Below are 17,917 nucleotides of genomic sequence, written 5' to 3' on the forward strand. Positions count from 1 at the left end.
AGATCGTAGTGTATTTTTTTCATGTAACGATAATTGAAAAAATATAATTCTTTTTATATTTTCAGCAGTGACACTCGTCATAATTCAGCCCTGTATCTATAATAAATAAATAATTATATGTTATTTTAACCGAATAAAAGAAGATTTACAAAAAATAGTTCAACCTCACTACGAACAAGTGCAAGCATACACTGCCCAAAGAGCAGTGTCAGATTCACTAGTTACGTGCAATGAGAAGCGTTGCAAACAAATATCGGCGAGTCTGGCTGCAATTGGTTGAACGTGATAATTCTGACACTGTTTCATAATCTAAAGCGTTAATCGAACAATTCCAATTATTAACTATTCAATCAGTGTCAAAACATAAGCTGTAGACTTTAACATGTTGTATTGTATTTATATAATATTGTAAGCATTGTTATTATTTATAAACACAAAAAAATTTCATTTTTTCCTTGGGGGTGCTGCAGTGTCACAGTGCTTATGTATGGGCCGCCACTGCATTTAACAGACTGATTTGGAGGAAAATTGTAGATAGGAAGTTAGTAATGATGTAAATTTTTCATGTAGTATTATCATATCCTGTACACCCCTTGAGAGTATATATCAGGAATTTGATGATGATGATGACATTAGCTTAAATTAATGTCACTTACCTGATCTTTATAATAAACTAAATATATATAGTCTGTACCACTAAAATCAAAATAACATGAAAACTTACACATTCAGTCAACTTTATAATTGGTCGCCTCCCTCTTTGTAATTGAAGGTAACGTAACGAATTATAATTTCGACTGACTGCATAAATTTTCAAGTGATGAAACATTAGTCTGCATTAGTCAGTTTTAGGAGAAAAGAAAAGTAATTAGTACAGCTGATGTGAACAAGACAGCTTTCTAACTGGACAAAGAGTGAGTGACAAACAGCTGGTATAAATCGATACTGTAACTATAAAGAAACATGGCACAGTATACAGTATTTCTTTAATTTGAAGTTTAATTAAAAGTTATGAAGTCTGTGCAGGTAATAATAGCTCATTTTGTGTTTGAAATATTCTTTATCCTTAAGATAAAAAAAAAAAAACTATTCTGATGTAGAATTTTTGATTTTAATGGTACAATCTGCACGTATTTAGTTCATTATGAAGATTTCACATAAGTGACATTATTTTTTAAGATGAATAAATTTCAAAATTTATTAATTCTGCATTTTCGTTTTTATAATTTCATACTCTGCTAGTTTTTCTTATATCTTTGTTCTATTTTCTTATTTAAAAAATAAGAAAATAGAACAAAGTATGTATAGTTCCTGTCATACATACTTGCCCATGAGTGTGTCCAAGTGTGAATTACAGCATGAAATTATAACTATATTAAAAATGTACTTTAACATTGAACAGATTTATACTTTACTTTAGTGCAAAATATTGCACCAGATTAAAATTTCATTCTTGTTGTTTTATTTTAAACAATGATGAAATTCTGAAAAATCAGTTTTCATTAAAACTATCTTGATTTAAAATTAATCTAATCACATATTCAAGAATTATATTTTCATTAATGCAAAAAACTGCAATACAGGGAAATGATTGGAATATATACCTGCAACAAGTACATATTTAAATATCAGTTGCTGCTATCCAGTAACATGTGCTAACACTGTGATCCCACAGCGAACTGCAGGATAATTAACACCATGGTCATAGACCCATGAAATAAACTTCTCCTATTTATCATTCAATAAAAGTGAAGTGTACTGCACATTGTTTAATTAATGCTAAGACAGTTATAGATAGGAAATCAATTAGAAGTTCAGGTGTTTATGAGGCTGTTTATACAAGACTAGTCACAGTAGATATAGCAGTTTAAGAGAGAAATCCGATTGATGAAATTAATTAGTGAACAGATATATCATGAACAATGAGCACTCTTACTAAAAGAGAAAGCCCATATCTAAAACATGCAGCTAAACATTCTGTTATTGTAATTTTATGTGCTAAAAAGAGAGAATGCTTTAACTATATTTTTATTATATAGGTAAACTGACAAAACAGCAAAATTTACACAGAATCAAAACTATCAAATATTATCTGCTCATAGAAATGGATGAGGTTTTCTCTATGTCATTTTTTTTTCTTTTTTTCCATAAGGGCATGGTGAAAGTGGTGTTAAAAAATGGTAATAAAAATAGAGACAAAGACTTGTAGTGGTAATACAATGCAGTTTTGTCTGGAGAAAAAAAATATGAAGATCTAACAAGTAATAGTGTAACTAAGCAATTGAATTAATAGTTTTATTCATTCTTCTCATGTATTTAAGAATGTTTTCATTCCATCTGAATGATTGCAGCTGTTTCCAGTAAATAAGTGAAAAACAATGGAACAACTTTCATATTTATGAATTTAGCGATCCAAAACACACGTGTTGAAATGATTATTTTACTAATTATTAATAAATAACACATGACATTTCTACCCCTGTATTGAGGTCGGCATCATCAATGATGACCTCAATACAGGTCATCATTGATGATGGTCATCAATTGAGGTCATCATCATCAATGATGACCTCAATACAGGGGTTGAATTTGGGTTATGTTTGAGCATTTTACGTGCTTCTTTGAATTTCCTCTCGAACCTGGTTCGAGAGGAAATTCAAAGAAGCATGTGAAATGCTCAAATATAAACCAAATCTGAACAAAAATGATGGCCTAACCATTCCAAATGTGGAGGACCATTTGCAACCTTTATATCAACCAGAAGAAGCCGAAGAAAAATCCCACTACAAGAAGACTTGAAGTTTTCTTTTTTTTTTCTTTTTTTTTTTTTTTCTGTTAACATTCAATGCAAACTTGAACTGTACAATTCCTGATAAAAATCATAGTATAACAATCTGAACTGTACAAATCCAGAAGAATCTTAGTACATGGACTTTAGCAGAGTTTATTGTAGTTTTTTATTTATTTAATTTATTAATTATTAATTTTTTTTATCTATTTATTTTATTTTATTTATTTATTTTTTAATTTATTTTTTCAATTTTTATTTTATTTTATTTAATTATTGCTAGAGGTCAGGCTGAGAAAAAGATTAATTAACAGCGTAGATTTAATTTATCGGTATAGAGTGCAAAAGCATGTAGCTTGGTTCCCTATACACATGTATCCTTCTGATGATGACCTCAATACAGGGGTCGAAACATCAAGTGTTATTTTATTAATAATTAGTAAAATAATCATTTCAACACATGCATTTTGTGTCCCTAAATTCGTAAATATGAATGTTGATCACCGTGTAACCTTAAAAGAAAGAATGGAAACAACTCTTTGAGTGTTAATGATGATACCTAGAAAGTAGACGAGGAAAATATGCAGATTGAAAAATCCCCCAAATATTTGTGAAATTGAATTTATATGATACAAAAATCAAAAATTATAAAGATAGTAATTCTGCCATGGATGTTTACATGCACACGCATGTAGCACATGATTTATACACAAAACAGCATCTTTGAAAATGGAACATATGCAAATTTTATTTTCAAACTAAAACTATCATACTAAAAATGGAATAGTATTACATTTAGCACAAAAGCATAAATGAAATGGAAAATATTTCACATCAATCGTCATGCCTTTAAACTTGATGTAGTATAGTTTAATTTGAACACTTCTAATCTCAGGATGGAAATTAAAAATTAATCATGTAAAAAAAAAAAAAAAAGTGAAGAGTTGCAGTTATCAGTTTGCTCTTAAAAACTTGCACACAAATTACAACAACCAATACCAGAGCACATAATGCCTCTGGACACGTTGAAGCACAAAACTAGGCAGCTCTGAAATTTGTAATTCAGTTATACAGGGTACTCAGTTAACTGAAGTTCGGATAATACAAAGTTCAGTGTATTATTATTATTGTATGGATACCTCCATGGAGCGTGAAGGCTCATCATGGGAGACCCAAACTATCCACACAATATCTATCATACATCTCCTTGAACTCACTGACAAATGACAAAGCACTCACAACTGACTTTGGCAATCCATTCCACTTAACCACTCTCCAAGCAAAATATCTGATCCTTGCACCCTTGCTTACTACACTCATACTCAGTTTCCATACCCCCCCCCCCCCCGGCCATCATTTTAACTAGGCTTGTGACTGGCATATAGTTGATGAATCAGGCCTTTGGTGGGTCATAAATATTCATGGCTGTAAATCCACATTGTTCACAGGGCCGATTTGCCTGTTCTGTGAGTCAAAAAGCCATGTTTTGGGTGAAAACACCCTCTACTTCTGTATGAGACCAGCTAACTCACCTTTAGTCAAAAGAGACCAGATAAAGGTTCCTCACATCATGGATAGGAATTGAACTCAGGTATTTCCAACCAAAAAGCTTCGTCTATACAACTGAGTTATGGAGGCTTAGTTAATCTTAAGATAATACAATATATAGGATATTTAATTGTGACCAGGTTTAATTGTCAATGAAATCTAATAATATGCATAGAAAGAAAAAGGAAATATCATATAATAATCTATGAAATGTTTGCCACATTTATTAAACATGGATGATAATATAAATGATGTAATATCATGTCTGCAGGTTAAGATTATTTAAATTTATTCTTTCAGAATTTGGCATGGTTTCTGTAAACTTTTGAATGACCTTGAAATTTCTCTACCAGATGGACTGGACCATAAAAAATGTAGGTATTTGCTGACATTGGTCATTTAAATTATTATGTAATCTAATTTTTTATTCTTAGGAATTGTTCATTTATTCCATATTTTCAGTTTGGCATTTTGTACAGTTATGTATGACAGATTCATTTCATCCTATTTGCAACATGACATCTTTTTTTTTTTCTTTTTCATATTCAGTTTCAGTGTAAGAGTACATATATTTGATTTTACACACACATATCAAGCTTCCGTAGCTCAGTCAGTATAAACAAAGCCCTTTGGTTGGAAAACTTGGCTTCGATTCCTGTCAGTGGCGTGAGGAACCTTTATCTGGTCTCTTTCGACAAAATATGAGTTAGCTGGTGTAAAATCTTGTATAGAAAGAATTTTGTACAGAATTCTTATATACTGATTTTACTTAAGAAAGAAAGTCAATGTAAAATACTTCTAGTTAAATTAACAATTTTTCATAAGTGTTAGAATGAATTGCTAAATTATTTAACCACCAATATGTAATCTGTAAAAATATTAGAATGAATTGCTTAGTTATTTGACTGCCAAAATTGTACAAACAAAGAGATAGCCCAGACAGAATTAGAATGTAGACCTGAGGCTATCGCCAGGCGCAAAGGTCAACGAGTTACGGGGTTTTCCCACCCTGACTCAGCAATTTCATAGGGGGAAAGTACCCCTGGTAGAACATCTGGGGCACTCGATCTAAAAAAGTTCCAAGGCCGTCAAGGGAGAATAAAAAGGGGGCAGGCGCTCTGCTCCTGACTTTTTGGCTTTTGGGCAGCTGCATCTGGTCTCTCTATTCCTGACTCGTTCCGGTGTCACGCCGCAAAAGGTTCCTATATCCAGCCGTTCCAAGGATGGGGGAAAGAAATTCCCAATAGCAGTATTTCAACCATGATAGGAGATATGTAACAGCGCCGTCGGCCTGTTCCAGAAAGTCCTGTCGCGAAGTTCCCTAAGCAATCTCGGAAAATGCTGTATTGTTGTTGCCGTGGAATAATGTCTGTTTGCAGTTCTAATGGGAAAGAAGAAAGTTATATTCGTGATCTCTAGGATCGTGAATGCTGAACTGGCTGAGAAATGTATCAAGCAAGATTAATGTAGAACTGTTATGGATTGTGAACCTTAGAGCAGGGAATGTTGATTTTATAGTTGCTAGCATAAAGTAAAGTTGTGAAGTCGGGAAAACCTTACTTCTTAAATATTGTGAAATAATTGTCTAAAGAATTCTGAGCAATTGTTAATGTTAAAAGGCCATTTTTTTAGAGTTAAGAGTTAATGTTTGAAGGGAGATTAAATGTGAAGCTTAGTTAAATATAATTCTGATATTGAGCCAAGTTAAATAGTTTTGAAGTGTGTGTGTGAAACTGACCACGTGTCTGATGTATATGTGAACGTAAATATTTGTCATTGTCTCTAAGCTAAAGGCTAGAAGTACTGATTTAAGTAAGTTGATAACCAAACGCATGCATTACATTGTTACTTGGCAGAATTGATAAGAGCCTGATAAATTTGATATATGTGAAATCTTTTCTCTTTTAAATTGTAATTACCATGTAGTAGTATGAATAAATTGTTTTGTTTGTTAAATAACTTGCCTGATTTCGACTTACCAATGCACTTCTCATAAAAAGATTGAACCCGTGTCATCTTAAAGTTAAAAGTAGCCACGACTGACTAATAGTAAGTTTCAAACATTGCTTGATTTAGAGCTGAATTTTTAGAGATATTTCCATGTTCCGCTGAGCATTTCTCTTGCATGTTTAGGAAAGAGAAACAATTCCTTGCGCAGTCGTTAATACAAATAAATTTTTAAAGATCAATCTGAGAGAAAGCTAGCTAGTTAGACAATGGAATTGGTTCCAGCCAAAAGCAATTCCTAAAATCTATATTGCACACATGTGAAAGTAGCATAACTACGACCTTGAGAGGGGGGGGGGGGGAGAAATTGTAGAATAAAGGATTAAAAGTGAACTAGCTCAAGCAATGATTACAACTCGGAGTTATGACTGACAAGAAATTTAGAAGTAAAAAATAAGAAAGATAAGAATAATTATTGAATATATTTCGAATCAAGTATGCAGTAGAAAAAATTAAAGAACAACATAAAAAAATCTTTATTTTTACACTGGTCTCATACAGTGGTAGGGTTTTTTTTCGCCCCTAAGAACAGGCAAACTAGCCCTGTGAACACACATGGATTACGGTCATGAATATGTCACAGACATGCCGGTCTTGAGGGATAAAATGGGGGGGGGGGGAACAATTGTGAACCACCCTATAAAAATCTCACCAGGAACAATTTGTGGGCAAGCCTACGAAGTCACCTAGGGTCGGAAATGACCAGAGCAATGAATCATCATCATCATATATATACATCAGTGGCATCGCATACCCATTTAGGTTATGTGTATTGTCGTATGGCTTATGCAGCCTGCGCTACAAAATTCACATCAATTTGACATTTTTTATCGATTGTATTTTTTATTGATGTATGAACGTTTTAAGAGTGCATAGTGCATCAGCACTCATCTCAGTTGTCCGAATGCAATTACTTGTAGGATAACTTTGAATACTTTAATTTATCAGTTAATATAATTTTAAATATGGAAAGCATAAAAGTCAAATGAACAATAGCTATGTTTCATGTGTGTTGTTTATGTGAGAGGAACAAAGGATTTATGCTTGGTGATCTTAGATTATCATTGACAAATACTAGAGTGAGACAGGGATAATTTGAATTTTGATATGTTTTTTAAATACAGCTATATAATGCACAGAAATTGGAAAAAGTAATCATTTGGGAAATTATTATTTTTCTGGATTGAACCAAAGAAAAGCTGAAATAACTTGTTTTACTTATTTATATGCAAGTTCCAACCTGCTTCGGCTATTATCATACAATCCGCGAAAGCTCTAGCAACTTACGGGACATTCAGTAGATTGTCAATACTGATTCTCATTGTAAATATTGGCAAAAAGGTTATAAATTATTTATAGAAAATTATATGTTAAAAACTTATTTATATTGGTGTCCTAAACATGTCAGTTCACATTCACTCACGCAAAACAGATGAAACTCAGAAAACAAAAACAACAACTTATGAGAAATGACCACCTTTAATTGGATTGGTTGATAATAACCATTCACAGCCACTGATTTCTGTGTGCTGATGTCTCAACGCACACCCTGCCTTACCTTATGGGTAGTTTTAAACAACTGGAATGCTAAGAATTTGACCCGCTGCAGCATCTATAAGTCTGTTCAAAGGGACTCAAGGGTGTCTGTATTTGTGACTGCACACCTGGGCTGTTAACGTGATTGTGATACAGTGTTTGCATATCGAAAAAGACATGAAAGTGTCCTCTTTATGAAGCATTAGTATATTGTGTTTAATTTTAGGAATATATATATATATATATATATAGTTTTATGAAAAAATTGAATGACTAGAACTGAGATTTAATTAAAAAGGTTTTAATATAAACACACTGCTAGTTTCGGCCTGTAACAGCCTTCTTCAGGTGACATTATAAAAGAAAAAAACACTAAACATTGAGGGTTAAAAGACTATGAACAACATAGACAGTCTTTATACATAATTAGCATGAAAACGTTGTAGTTGTATTTGAAGCTGTTCTTTCATTTGTTGCATTGTTGGGAGAGTGCATGCTTGCTGCATCACGTGAACGCCAGTACATGATTACAGCTGAATGACTATCTGGGAGGTTGTAGCTTAAGTTGTTATTTAGATGAACCGGATTGAAGATGATTTCTCTCGATTCCACAATTTTTCTCTCTATTTCGTCACTGCAACGGAAGATGTTTGTAGATTTTTCCCAGCAGACTTTGTGACTTTGGTTATCATCATTAGGATTAGCCGAGAAAAGGATATGACTTGATAATGCACTCGCTCGCTGTCTCTTGTAAGTAATGTCTCTCATGTGTTCTTCCATACGCATTTTGACAGATTTGTCTGTCTGCCTGAAATAAGGAATATCGCAGTCACATAATATTTTATATACGCCAGGGTATTTGAGTTGATGATGACAAGGTTTTGGGTGGCTAATTAAGGAACGGATCTTTGGAAGTGGAGTGAACAAGGTTCTGATATTGTATTTTTTTAGAACTTTTGCTAATTTATGTGAAACAGTACTTATGTAAGGAATAGATATATTGCTTTTGAATCTATTTGTTTCTTCTGAGTGATGTCTAGGAGGATTAAGAAGGAATTACATAAGTACTTACATAAGTACTGTTTCACATAAATTAGCAAAAGTTCTAATAAAATACAATATCACAACCTTGTTCACTCCACTTCCAAAGATCCGTTCCTTAATTAGCCACCCAAAACCTTGTCATCATCAACTCAAATACCCTGGCGTATATAAAATATTATGTGACTGCGATATTCCTTATTTCGGGCAGACAGACAAATCTCTCGAAATGCGTATGGAAGAACACATGAGAGACATTACTTACAAGAGACAGCGAGCGAGTGCATTATCAAGTCATATCCTTTTCTCGGCTAATCCTAATGATGATAACCAAAGTCACAAAGTCTGCTGGGAAAAATCTACAAACATCTTCTGTTGCAGTGACGAAATAGAGAGAAAAATTGTGGAATCGAGAGAAATCATCTTCAATCCTGTTCATCTAAATAACAACTTAAGCTACAACCTCTCAGATAGTCATTCAGCTGTAATCATGTACTGGCGTTCACGTGATGCAGCAAGCACGCACTCTCCCAACAATGCAACAAATGAAAGAACAGCTTCAAATACAACTACAACGTTTTCATGGTAATTATGTATAAAGACTCTCTATGTTGTTCATAGTCTTTTAACCCTCAATGTTTAGTGTTTTTTCTTTTATAATGTCACCTGAAGAAGGCTGTTACAGGGCGAAACTAGTAGTGTGTTTATATTAAAACCTTTTTAATTAAATCTCGGTTCTAGTCATTCAATTTTTTCATAAAACTATGTAAGTTAATCGAGTCAATGATCATTCTGTCATATATATATATATATATAGATGATTACATACTATAAATATTGTAAATGCTATTGGAGAACTGAAGCAACTTCAGTTCTCCGATAACCAGATTAGTAGCCTTGTACATATAGAATCACTATCAGTGGAATTTGATGTTACTCTGTCATGAATATTGTTGGCTGGAGAACGGAGACACCATCCACTTGGCCAACTAGGTCAGAATTTATTTCTTTGAAGGATATCCATATCTTGCTTCACAACTTCAGTTGTCCAGAATTTGTTCATATCTTTTTGATTCTCATTTGAAATAGGTGACTAGCTGGATCAATTATAATATGATAACATGTAGTTGTTTTATACCAAGTAAATTAATTTCTAGTCCAATATTGTTAACTATTAGGTTTCTATTAATACTAGATTCCTGTGTAGGAGAACATGCAAGATTTTCATACAGCAGGGAGTTTTTAAGCAAGTTAACAAATAGTCAGAATAGCTGTTTTTAATGTACAATTCCCATGCTCTCTTGCTTTGAGCTTCATGAGGTTATTTCACTTGCAGAATTTGCTTTGCTAATACTTGGGTATTGAATGAAAATAAGAATACAGTTTCTTGTCTCATATAATTTACTTTCAAATGAAAAACCTTGCTACAACTATATCTCCTCCAAAGTATTTTAAGAATACGAAGATACTTAATTTTTTTACTTGTATATGGAATTATAATTACACTCATTGATTTAGTGGTAGTCTTGAATTAAATTATTTTAACATGTTCAATCTACTTCTTTTGGTAGATCGAATATGTTCTAAAAGCTTTCGTATACTTTGTCCAATGCTAAGTCTATTTTGAGTTCTTTACATACTTCTGTGCTTCTTTTTTTTTTTGTCCCAGAGATTATAATCTACTGTCCTTTGCTGGAATTTTATTTCTTCAGTTTCTATTCTTTTTTTCTTTTGCAGTTTTTATGGTCGATAATTCACTTCCTTACAGTGGAGAAGGTCTTCCCAAAACTTTATGAACTCTTATTCTTGTAGGTTTTTGAACTTGGTTAGGTTTGAAACTATTACTGATTATCCCTATTCTATTAAACTATTACTGTTATCTTTAGGAATTTAAAAATTCTGATATCATTGTCAGCTTCTTTTATATATGATACAACACATCCAAGTTATTTGAATCAGCTAATTTGTTTTCAAATTTTATTTTCAAATATGATATTACTTCTAACTGGAGATGGTCCTTTAAAAGCCATGATTTTTGTTCTGTCTGTTGATATTCTTTATCAACAAATTCTCAACAAATTACCAAATTCTCTAGGTGAGAAGAGGAGTTCATCTTCACTTGCTTGCTATGATTATCTGGTCATCTGCAAACAAAAAGGATATTAAGTATAGTTCTATGATCCACTTTAAATGCTAGTTTTATATTGTCTTCAATTTCTTTACTATTTCATCTATATAGATATTAAATAAGATTGATGACATTGGACATCCCTGTCAGACTTCTCTGTTTATTGATTTCCATTCTATAACTTTTTCATTGTACAGCTATTTGGTTGTTTTGATACATGTTGGTTTTTACTGCAAGCACCTGACTTGGAATATTTAGATTCTTGAGTATGTATGGTCCAGTTTGTTCAAAGGCTTTCTTGTGATCTACAAATGCTATGTGTGTGTGTGTGTGTGCTTCTATGTTGAATTCACGATATTTCTCCATTAAGATTTTTAATCTAAAAGCTGGGTCAATAAATGGTCATCCTTTTTCGAAGCCATTTTGTTCTTCATAATTTTTAAAAGTAGATAAGCAAAATAATGGAAAGACTTTGGTAAGAATATAGAAGATGAATAGCACAAATGTGGCAAAATGTTCTGGAGCCTATTGAAAGATTTAGCACTGAAGGAAAGGAGATTGTAAAAGGAATCAGAGTTGATAAAGGTTGCATAAAAACTGAAAATAATGATACTTTTCATATCTAAAGTAATTGCTTTGAAAAATTGTTGAAATAAGATAACCAGTGACAGAACAGCAATAGATAATAGTTAGGAGGAATGCAATCCTGATTACATATCCATAATTGAGGTAGAAAGTGCCATCAGAACCTGAAATGCAGTAAAAAAAAGGCTGCTGTAGTAGATAATATTTGACAGAAAATCAGATATATGAATTTTTAAAAGTTTTATGGTTACTATATGGCATAATTCAGAAGGTTGAATTCCAGATAATTGTAGAAGAAACTCTCTATGAAAAGTGAATGTGAGAATTACATTTGAATTTTCCTGCTGAGTGTTTAATGTTAGATTTATGCAAGCATTTCTGAGAATAGACTAAGAAAAATTATGGAAGAGAAGCCTGAGGAAGACATTGGATGCTGTCCAAAGAAAAAAGGACCAAGCTCCCAAGAGGAAAGCTGCAAAAGTTATAATTATGTTCTATAAATGGGACATTACACAGAGCAGTACATAATCTATACATACATACTATCTGCACTGTTAGTCATCATCTGTATGGATCATGTATGAAGGAAAGTGACATTGAACCCGGTATCAAAATTAAAGATGTTGCCTGTTTATTTTATGTACATGATGTTATACTCTTAAAAACAAAATACAGTGCATGTCTTCAGAATTTTTTAACTAAATGAAATAACTTCTCTAACAAATTTGGTATGAAAATGAGAAATAAAAAGACAAAACTCTAAAAAATAGCAGGAACTTGGACAGCATTAGCTACATTGTCAATGAAAAATTTAGAGATCAAGTGAAAGATTTCAACTTTAAGCACAATTTTTAGTCAAGATAGGAAATGAAAAAGATGATAAAGATAAGCCCAAACCACAAATGCTTGCATAAATCTAAATTAAACACTCAGCAGGAAAATTGTTTTTAACTTATTAATGATATTGGGGAGATTCTTGAGTTCAAACCAATTTTAAATTACAAATCTGAGAATTGGATGGGAGATAAAACAGTTGATCAAAGTCTAGAGACTACAAAAATTAGAATTTTGAGGAAAAATCAGGGTAGTGAACAGATGTGATGAATGGCAGAATCATATTAAAAATGAATGTATTAGGAAGGAACTTGACATTGTTATCATTGGAGAATGTATCAGCAGAGTTTAGACAGAGTGGTAAAGGAAAGGTTACCAAAATTGGTGTTTGATTTCAAAATAGTAGTATCCTCAGAGGAAGACCAAACTTACCTGCATTGATTGATGCAATTAGAAAGAGCGTTAGAAGGCAAAAATATAAGATGTGACAGTATTAGAGTCACAACAAACAACAGACTTATTTTGAGAGGAAGATCATATCAAGTTAGTATTAATATAAATTTATTTGTTCAGTACTATCATAGTATCTTGTACATCCCTTGAGGATATATATCAGGGTTTTGATGATGATGATATAATTTACTTTCTAACAAAGTGAAAAAAAAAAAAAACACTTCAGCTATCTCTCATCCAGAGTATTTTAATAGGAAGTTGGAAAATAGTGATATACCATATTTCAGTATAACACAGATGATTATAATAAATTGAGAAGGCAGCATGATGTTCTCTGCCTTGGACCAAGAAATGTCAAGGTAGAGGAATCAGTTGATGGAAGTTTTTTAACTTGGCTATGTTACCAATTATATATTTGGTTTAATCTTTTATCCAAGTGTATGCAAACAAAGTTTGCGCCTGAAGTATTTTCAGGACTGGGGCAACTCATGGCAAAGGTGGTATAACTTCTCATCACTTGCCTTAGTATCCCATAATGCAAAGCACATCTCCATGTGGACATGTGTAATGCTATGCATTAAGGGTAGGGTCACAACCCAGACTGGTTTCGACCTTTATTGAAGTCTCATCAATGGGAGCCAAACCCAGAGGTGGTCATACTAAGGTGGAAGTAATGGAGAAGTCATATTTCCATATACGAGTTGGCAAAAGATGTCACACCTTATTATTAAAATTCTCTGGATTAGAGATAAGTTGATGGAAGGTTTTTTCACTTGGCTATGCTACCAATTATATATTTGGTTTATTCCTTTATCCAAGTGTGAGCAAACAAAGTTTGCAAACTTTCTCTAGATTAGAGATAAGTTGTTCATACCACTAACCAGTTCACAAGAATTATGAACTGGTTAGTGGTATAGTTCTTCAAAGTAGTGAAAACACTGGCCATTGGCCAATAACACACCTGATCCTGATTTTGTGGCAATTTCATGGATCTAAATTTGTTGGGGTTTGGATAATTTCATAATGCACCGTGGATGTCTGGAATAGTCTCTCATATTTTGATTTGCTACAGTGAAGTAAAGTGTTTTTTTTCAGTGTACTCTTGGTAGGTGTCCAGTCATATGTGACTGTGGTGGTGAAATCAGATGTGGTCTTGATGCTCAGAGATACTGATGTTGGCTGTCCTGCTTATTTGACTGTAGTCAGACAGCTTATAAGTGCAGGGTACTTGGCATACATCAGGCAGGTCTAGGTACTGTAGCTGATCTTTAGTATATTTTCCAGCTTTTCAGATGTGTTCAGATATATGGGATGATGATGGATTTATTGTAGTCTTTGTTTTGGAAGGGATGTTAATATTTGTCTTATTTGAAGGAGGTTATAGCCATTAGCTAAAAAGGTGTTGTGAATGTGGTCAAGTTCATATTGAGGATATTGTTAGAACAGATCAGTTTTGCCTTGTTGAAAAAAAATGTTTTTATAATTCTCTACTGTTGGGAGGGAGTTACTATTAGGGAATGTATGTCCATTTGCATAGGTATTTAATCAGATTATACATCAGGTTGATGTATAATCAAGGTATCTAGAAATTTTCTTTTTTTGAAGTAAATAGGATTCTTGGTGTTTGTTGTTAAGATGTGGTAGAAAGGTATTGAGATCATCAAGGCTATGTGCCAAATGGAGAGCATATCTACATAAAAAACTAATCAGTAGGTTTGTGTGGGAGTTTAGAGCTTTCTCTTTAGAGGTCTCCATAAAGTAATTAACCAGGAGGTGGTATGATTCAAGGTGTCTTTAAGTGGGATGTTTTATGAACAAAAAGGAAACATCAAATTAAGCATTATGTCAATGAGATGGATATAAGGTTTTCTCTTTTTCCTACTGGACTTAAAAAGTGGACAGAATTTTCTTTACCCATCCACAAATTAGTCAAACACTTAGCCAATGTGTTTTCCCAGTATGCTGACATGACAGCACCTCTTCACACACAAAAAACAGCCTATTTTAACTAAATATAAATAATAGTATGATATCTGGACTTCTGTGCACGATATTATTAGTAGTACTGTTATGTGACACCTCCATGGAGACCAAGAATTAATTATGTGGATAGTATGCTTGATACACACAACCCACCATCTGTGTTGCCTAATTCACTATGTGTGTGTGTGTGGTTACCAAGGTTCCATGGATCATGGAAACTGTTGAAAATATTTAGTGGTAGGTAACCAAGATAATGATAACTGCTGGCCTATTGAATTGCACATATGATGAGATATTGAAGAAATCTGGTCTTCTGAGTTCAAGGATGGATGGAGGAAGAGAAGGTGCGATAGAAACATATATGTTAGCAAACAGATCATATAGATACTCATGAGGTTTTGCAGTTAGTGACAGGTGGAAGTAGAACCTGGAGAGCATTTCTGGAAGCTGATTAAGGGTGTAAAGAACTGTTCATTTCATGGTGTATGAAAAGTGCAGTAATTGGCTACGGTTAGATGTTGTGAGTGCATCTTATTAATATACTCATAGAGAGATATGATGGGTATTTAGGTATGAGTTAGTAAAAAGTTCCCTTCCATGAATTCCTTGTACTCTCTAGAGGTGCTGTAATAATCATAATATTATTATTATGAATGTATTTTAAAGAGACAGTGCAGATCTTTATTTCATTTCTTTAAAAGCATATTTTGAAATGCCTGTTTATTTTCAAAAGGTGTGATGGACACTTTATTTTTGTAAATGTCATAGTGATCATTTTTCACTTTGAACATGGTTTTCTGTGAGTATAATATTTCTGGTAAGCATTATGCATGTAAGCTAAAACATGTACATATGTATTCACATATATGAGTATACGTGTGTGTGTGTGTGTGTGTGTGTGTGTGTGTGTGTGTGTGTGTGTGTGTGTGTGTGTGTGTGTAAATCAGCTAATGCCCTTTATTCCCATATAGGGATAGGCGAGACTGTTTCAGCCCAATCTAACTTTTGGAGACTGAGTGGGCAGATCAGTCTCCACTGGTAGCCAATCAAAGATAGGTAGCCCAAGGCTATCACTAATTTAAGCAGCCTGCAGTGAAGAGACGACAGCTCAACAAGTGCTGCTACCTCATGGTTCCTAATCCTAACACAATATTTTTAATATCTGAAAAAGTGTGGGTTCTACGGTCAATTTTCTTGAGTTTACGGGACAAAAAACCCAATTTTGCAGGAGAAAAAATCCACTTGCCTGTGCCAGAGATCGACTAACTCAGGAACTGGTCAAAAAAGCCTTAGAAAAAGTTCCTTTGAACTAGACTTGAACTTAAGTCTATCTTCGGTTGGTTTAGTGCTGAGAAGTGCAAACACCACTTTCACTGAGCTATATGGGCTCTACTGCATTTATAAAAACAGTTATAAAATATAATCTATTTATTATATTATAATATAATAAATATATAATAAATATGATATATTATATTTATTATATATTTATAAAATATATAAATTATTAACTTTATAAAAATAATTAAAGTTGAGTAGCTTTTTACAGGTAAATTCTAGACTCGACTATACAAACATTATTGAAAAAAAAATGAAACCTTGGAGTCTCATTGGCAAACTCTGAAAAAGACATTGATTGATTTAGCTTAGGAAGGTATGTGGTGAAGTTGTCTGCAAGGATAGAAAAATAAGAACACCATGGTGGACACAAGAAGTTAAAAGAAGCAGTCCTGGAAAAGAAGAAAGCATACAAAAATTCCTCGAAAATTAAGTCACAGATTCCCTAAAAGAATATAGAGAAAAATGTTAAGTGAGCTAAGTAAAAGTAGGTAAACAAAAGTAATGGAAAGACTTTGCTAAGAATATAGAAAATAAATATCAGGAAGGTGGCAAAATGTTCTTGAGGCTGTTGGAGAAGCTTAGAAATGGAGAAAAAAGTACTGTAAAAGGAATCAAAAATGATAAAGGTGACATGAAAACTGAAGATAAGGATATCCTAGATGTCTGGAGTAACTACTTTGAAAGACTGTAAAAACGAACTAAGCAGTGACAGAACCATACTAGAAATTTTTCAAGAGGAATGCAAAGAGGAGTATATATAAAAACGTGAGGTAGAAAAAGCTGTCAAAAACTTGAAATGTGGAAAGGCAGCTGGAGTAGATGATGTTCAATCAGAAATGCTTATGTATGGAGGTATAAAATTTTTGCAGTGGCTACACTGTATAATTCAGAGGGCCTGGTCAGAAGGTCGAATTCCGAATGATCGGAGTAGAGCTCTCATAGTACCCATCTATAAAACAAAAAGGGAATAAAGCTGAATGTAATGAGAAGACAGAGAGAGTGTTCTCTTTTTCAGAACACTCTCTCTGTTCTGAAAAAGAGAACACTGAACAGTATGAATCAACAATTTTTCCCACAAGAAAAAATGCTTATAGTCTTTTAATCATTTTTTCTTGTGGGAAAAATTGTATGTTTGCAAATACTGTAGTGATAATTTTTCATCAGGTGAATAATGTGTTTCAGTATGCACTATGCCAAAAGAAGATGACTGTATCCTTTTATATGATATTTGAATAATAATAGTGCCTGGCGAGACAGTCTCAAACAGGAGTAGACTTGATCTATTTTCACCTGTAGCATTTTGGTTATGCTGAGGAAAATTAAAGCAAAACCAAACAATGTCATAGCCAAAAATTTCAGTATATGCTTAAGTTCAAGATAATGATTTTGAGCATAATCTCAAAATCAGCCATTTGTTTAAAATCAAACAACTTATGTGTTCCATCAAATAGTTTATAATCTGAAAGCCATCATCTTTGCAATTGCTTTGATTGACAGTTGTGTGTATGTGGTCATTATCTTTCCTATAATGGATGGCTTTTGCTGACAAAAAGGGGAAGTAAATATTTTTGACAAAATTAACAGCAGTGCAGCAATTATTTTGTATTCATACTGTTCAGTGCTCAAGACAGTAGTACCACTGGTAATGTATCAGTCCATGTTTGAGGTACTAG

At 33.1% G+C, this 17,917-nt stretch overlaps 1 protein-coding gene across 2 annotated transcripts in view; it reads left to right on the top strand.

The window, feature by feature from the left end:
* Positions 1–17,917, top strand: part of LOC150110719 (uncharacterized) — a 487,651-nt gene that overhangs the window by 180,552 nt on the left and 289,182 nt on the right. For both annotated transcript variants that reach the window (XM_090400398.1, XM_090400407.1), the window contains exon 12: positions 4,637–4,710. In XM_090400398.1, the coding sequence (XP_090256524.1) occupies positions 4,637–4,710 (74 nt within the window). The remainder of the gene's footprint in view (positions 1–4,636; positions 4,711–17,917) is intronic.

The sequence above is a fragment of the Typopeltis vanoorti genome, chromosome 1 (assembly GCF_054136105.1).
Source record: "Typopeltis vanoorti isolate ZY-2024b chromosome 1, IOZ_Tvanoo_1.0, whole genome shotgun sequence".
Taxonomy (NCBI): Eukaryota; Metazoa; Arthropoda; class Arachnida; order Uropygi; family Thelyphonidae; genus Typopeltis; species Typopeltis vanoorti.